General features: G+C 33.6%; 1 protein-coding gene across 1 annotated transcript; it reads right to left on the reverse strand.

Moving 5' to 3' along the window:
• Positions 1 to 1137: 1137 nt before the first annotated feature.
• LOC107815333 (ethylene-responsive transcription factor ERF024-like) lies at positions 1138 to 2216 on the reverse strand. The gene has a single exon (XM_016640898.2). The coding sequence runs from the start codon at positions 2151 to 2153 to the stop codon at positions 1581 to 1583; it is 573 nt and encodes a 190-aa protein (XP_016496384.1). The 5' UTR covers positions 2154 to 2216; the 3' UTR covers positions 1138 to 1580.
• Positions 2217 to 6005: the final 3789 nt, after the last annotated feature.

Raw genomic sequence — 6005 nt, forward strand, 5'->3', positions numbered from 1 at the left:
ATTTTTGCTTCTTTTGAGCCGGGTAATTTTTCACGTAAAAATCTTTGTGTTTATTTTATTGCTTTTTTACTTTACGCTTAAGGAACACGGTAAAGAACCAAGTTCTTTAGTCCATACGGCCACTCAAACTAACAGGGTGCTTAATTCATTTAATTTCGCCTCGATTTAATTTTTAGAATTCCATTAATTCCAGGTTCAAAAGCCATAAAGAATTCGTATGTATTAGCATTTGCCAAGGATGTCTTCATTAATCCAAAAAGAACGTTAGGGGCTCAAAGATGATCAAATATCGTCCTAGTCTCAACCATAAACGATGTTGATTAGGGATCAGCAGATGTTGCTTCTAGGACTCCGCCGGTATCTTATGAGGAATCAAAATTTTTAGTTTCCACAGAGTATGATCCCAAGGCTGAAACTTAAAGAAATTAAAAGAAGGGCACAACCAAGAGTGGAGCTTGCGGCTTAATTTGACTCGACCGTGTTCTGCACAATGTAACGGTGCTGGAATATTCTTTAGCATAAGGGAATTGAATAGTGGAACATCGCTCAAGTGATCATGTCCCTGTAATTCCTCATTTTGTTGCTAACTTACGATCATCCTTAAATAGAAAGGAAAGAAATACTAGAATATTAACATGGTTGGTTGGACAAAACCCTAGTTAGGGTCAACGTTTTAATGATTCTATTTGACTTATAAACATTCCCAATTCGTTCACCTTGCTCTACCTAACAACAGGAATCTTTTGCTTTGCTGCTAATATAATTCTCTTGATTTGATTGCCTTAAAATGAAATTAAATCATGTGCTCCCTTTGAAGCTCCAATAAAAACCTTGATAACCGTCTTTCTTTTTAAAGTACTACTCCCTCCCTCGCCGTCTCATATTAACAGTCGTCGTTACTAAAAATAGTTATCTCAAATTATTTGTCATTTTAGAAGTTCAAGACAAAATTGATTGTTTTTTTTTTTTACCCTTGGTAATAATTGTTCTTGAAGATGGAGATAACACATAAATAGAATAAATATTCAATGAAGAGAGATTATATCTTAAGATATAAATAAGGGTAGAATAATCCAATCCATTTTTTAATTAATCTTTCTTAAGAGACGTGTAAAAGAAAAACACGACACATGAGAGAGAGGGAGTAGCTAGTAGTAATAAGTTCACACTCCCATATATAACAAAGAGATAGAAAATGAAGTTGCTCAATATAGAAACTTCTTCTTTAAGCTAATGAGGGCTTTGATTTCTGCTATATTATTAAATGCAAGTCTATAGTGTAAACATTTTCTTAACAGACTTCTTGGAATCGAAGATTCAAGAACTTTAGTGCTATTAAATACTTATTGTTTAATAGCAAAATTAAAGCATTTTCAATGGAGAGTAATTGCAAAGCTTAAAAACAGTAAAACCCTTTACAAACACAATAGAATAGGGAACATGCAAATTACACAAAGCTATCTCATTCTTTTACCTGGAGCCTTGGAGCTGAGGTTATTAAGTCATATCCATCTTATTTGAAATCATTAATTACTACTAAAACTTGTTATTATATGAAGCTAAGATTTTATCTCGATGAATTAGGGATAATTCCAGAGATCTTGGTCAGCAATATACTCAGCAGCAGTAGTGTCATCATCAGGAAGGTTGAAACGTGGAGGACTAAGAAGCATACCTTCAGCCATATTCATAATAACATTTGGCATATCAAAGATCAAATCTTCATCCATAAACTCATTATTATTCCAAGGTGTTGAATTTTCTACCTCTCTCGAAACCGGTATGATATTATTATTATTATCAACTCCTCTACGGGCGCTTAAAGCATCCCCGGCTGCCCCAAGAGCTGCAGCCGCACAGGCTGCAGCTGCCTGAATATCATGAGGCGAGTTAGTAGCCGGGACTGGCAATGAGGATGCTGAGTTTGGGAAGTTGAGCTCAGCATCCCTGCCTTTAAGGGCCAGTGCAGCTACGTCATAAGCAACTGCTGCCATTTCTGGGGTAGGAAATGTACCTAGCCATATCCTATTGGGTGATCGTGGCTCTCGAATTTCTGAAACCCATTTTCCACTGCTCTTCCTTTTCCTTATTCCTTTGTACACGGGGTGGCGCCCACTGCTTCCGCCACTGCTACTCGCCCCAGGATCGGACATCTGGATGTGTTACGTTAGTTGTAGTTGATAGTACTAGGTAATGGTACTTCAATTTGAGTTTAAGATTCCATTGGATTACGGAAGCCATTTATGAAGGAGGGAATTGTGTGCTATTAGCCTTGAGCAGCCAAAAATGGAGAAGTGCAAACCAGTTGGTAATGAACTGCTCAGGTGTAAGAGTTTTGGGTGAAAGCCAGAAATGAGTTGGAAAAATGGGTTGGATAGCGTTTTCTCAAAAGACCGCGCACAATAGGTGTTTGAACAGTGGCCTTTTATACTTTAAATATTAGCTATAACAGTACTGTTCTGGATTTATTTATTTTCTTTTTTATTTCTGATGAAGTGATTGATTTTCGGATTCGAACTAGAGAGTAGTGTTTGGAAGAAAGTCAGGAAATGTGAGACGTTGATATGACATTGTCTCTATGATGTCAGAATCATTGCATTCAGGTTTACCAAATTAATGAATATAAGATAGGTAGTATTTTATTTATATACATTTATTACTTAGCCGTGATTAATTGATTTGTATTCTAATTTTAATTTTTACTATTAAAATTAAGTCATTTATTGATGTAAATATCGAATAACCTTTCATGTAATCAAAGGAAGGCAACGGTGTTAAGTAGGCGTTTGGACATACATTGTTTGGAAATATTAATTGTAAATAGAATATTATTTGTAGATCAAGGTTTGATTTATAATCTCATCGTTTATTAAACTTCACTTAGAAATAAAAAAAATTGAGTACTTCAAGTGAACTATTTTTATCCACAAAACATCATTTTTCCTTAAAATAAAACTTATGTCTAAAGTTTCCTCGTTGGGTGATAAATAATTTTTCAGTACTTATAAATATTGAATTTTAGTATTTGCAAATACTGGTGAAATATTAAAAAAACTTGTTTAATTAATTTGAGGAGTATATCAAGAGAACAATAGAAATACTAATTTTTTGGCTCACATTCTTTCAACTTTTCTTCCAAGTATAAACTTTAGTATAGACACAATTTCAACTTCCAAATATTCTTTATCTTCTTTAACTTCAACTTTTTTTCAACTTCAACCAACAATTATCCAAATGCCTGTCAAGTCAAGTTAAAAGTAGAGAAAACCATTATTTGAAATTGAAGTTGAAAAAATAGTATGAAAGTTGAGTGTGTAGACATATAATATTTCTTATCTTTAATTTTAAGACAAAAGTTGTATTTACCGAGTGTTTTCAGTTCATTAAAGACTTAGAAATATGAGCGTAGTTTTCCGAACATATACTTGAACTCTTTATAAACTACCCAAAATGTTGAGTATTGTACCTGAGGTACGGACTTCATTAATAGAAGGGTAAACCTCTCCTCCTTCCAAAGAAAGAAAAGATCATTACTCCCTCCGTCTCATATTATCACTCATTATTACTGAAAATAGTTTTCAAATTATTTGTCACTTTAGAAGTTCAAAACAAAATTGATAATCTTTTTCCTTTTTATCTCTTAGTAATAATTATCCTTGAAGACTACAAACACCTTAATTATGGATAACTTTGTTCAAATACTAAAAAATATTAATACATGAACAAGGGTAAAGTAGTCAAAATTTTATCATAATTAATTTTTCTTAAGGGACGTGTACAAGAGAATTATGGCAAATAATATAAGACGGAGGGAGTAAGAGTGAAAAAATTTAAGAAGCGGTGCTCTTGTTCTAATATAGAAGCGGGGGAAGCTCAATAAAGTTGGTGGTCTAAAGTCATATCTTGATGAGAGGCTTAAATTTTTTTATTTGAAAAAAGAATTTATATGTTTATTTGAAGGATAGTTTTTAATATGAAAAATTATTAATTTTTTTTTAGCATAATCGACGTCTTCTAATGAATATATATATGTATACATAGATAATTCATTTAATCTGTTTACTATTAGCATTACTCTATAAGCAATTAATATAGCCAATTGAAAAAGAATTAAGTCATTTTATTTGATTTAGTGTATCGATTAGAGTATTATCTTCTATACTTGTATTATTTTCCTTAACACTTTTAGTTCACAAAATAATTTCTAAACTATTAGTAGTTTATTTATTTATTTATTTTATTTCATATTCAGTATCCGGAATCTATAGCGTGGCACGACTAATAAAACAACAACAACAACAACAACAACAACAACAACAACAACAACAACAACAACAACAACCCAGTATAATATCACTAGTGTGGTCTGGGGAGGGTAGTGTGTACGCAGACCTTACCCCTACCCTGGGGTAGAGAGGCTGTTTCCAAATGACCCTCGGCATCCTTCCCTCCAAGAACTCCCCACCTTGCTCTTGGGGTGACTCGAACTCACAAACTCTTGATTGGAAGTGGAGGGTGCTTACCATCATAGCAACCCACCATGTCCAAAAGTGAAATATGTGATATTAAGAACGGACTGTTTAACCCTAATTCGAATCATAAAACTAACTCATAATATCTTCTTACAATAAGTAAATAACACATTCATTACTATATATTATCAAGATAATCTTAATTAGTGGCAGTCTCCAGCTGGAGCTGTCAATGTCATTTTCCACCAGCAGTAAGTTAAAACTACATCTTTCAATTCCCCCCGTAATAAATCCTATAACTCTTAAGTTTTGGTTCAATAAGCCATCAGTTGTTTTCTTGAATATATGTACCGTGTACGGTGTACCTATTACTTCTAGACCTGAAATCTGAACCTCAAAAGGTAGAGGGTCTATAGTAGTTTTTTCTTTTAACATTCGTACTTCAATTCGGAATATTGTAGCACATATAAAGCTTGAATGTTGACAAGAGTGTGTTACTCTAGTGGTGAGCATCCTGCACTTCCAACTAAGATGTTGTGAGTTCGAGTCACCCCAAGAGTAAGGTGGGGAGTTCTTGGAGGAAGTGAGCCGAGGGTCTATCGGAAACAGTCTCTCTACCCTAGGGTAGGGGTAAGGTCTGCGTACAAACTACCATCCCCATACCCTACTAGTGGGCTTATATTGTTGTTATTATTGTATATAAAGCTTGAATGTTTTAAAATGCTTCTTCATACTATGAGAAAAATAATAAAAAACAACTTACTTACATACATGCAGAATATATATATCTAACCACTGATAAAATAATGTAGTAGTAAAAGTCCTCATTGTTGCATAAATATGAGCATCTAATAAGAGTGCTTTAAGTTTTATACATTGATAGGTTACAAAACCAGACCACTTATATGATTAATTGTAGCTATGTAAATGTCTAATACTAAGTGGCCGTTTGATAGGGAACAAGTTATTCTGGGATTATAATGATGAGATTATAATACATGATTAAATAATAACGGGATTATTTGGTGAATATATTTTATTAGGAGATATTTGGTCCACTGCACTAAAAATAGATTATATGGGGTATAATATAAATATGTGCTTGGTGTATACTAGATAAATTGAGATAAATTTTTATTTTCAATTTTAAACTTGAATTGTTTAAAAGATTTTGGGGGAAGAGCCTTGGAGAAGGACATCTTTGTCATTTTAGTGTTTTGTTCCGGAATTAATTAATCCTGAGATTATTAACCCACTTTCAATATGGAATAGAATAATATCCAACTGTAGAATTTAATTAATTTCAGGATCGCTAATCTCAAATTCAAAAATTCAATCAAGCACACCGCATTTAGTCCCCGGATTATTATCTCTTATCTCACATGTCGAACGACCCTAAGAAAGAGACGGGGGTTACGTTGAATTTTGAACCCACAGTTACCCCTGTTTTTCAAACCCAAGCAGAATGCCGTGTATAATAAATATGCACCGTGTTGCCGCTGCCGTGTGCGGCGTTTCCCGGCTAATTGCAAT

The sequence above is a fragment of the Nicotiana tabacum genome, chromosome 24 (assembly GCF_000715075.1).
Source record: "Nicotiana tabacum cultivar K326 chromosome 24, ASM71507v2, whole genome shotgun sequence".
Classification (NCBI taxonomy): domain Eukaryota; kingdom Viridiplantae; phylum Streptophyta; class Magnoliopsida; order Solanales; family Solanaceae; genus Nicotiana; species Nicotiana tabacum.

What these genes read in the sequence shown, in the direction of transcription:
- LOC107815333 (XM_016640898.2), bottom strand. Translation starts at nt 2,153, where the DNA reads ATGTCCGATCCTGGGGCGAGTAGCAGTGGCGGAAGCAGTGGGCGCCAC.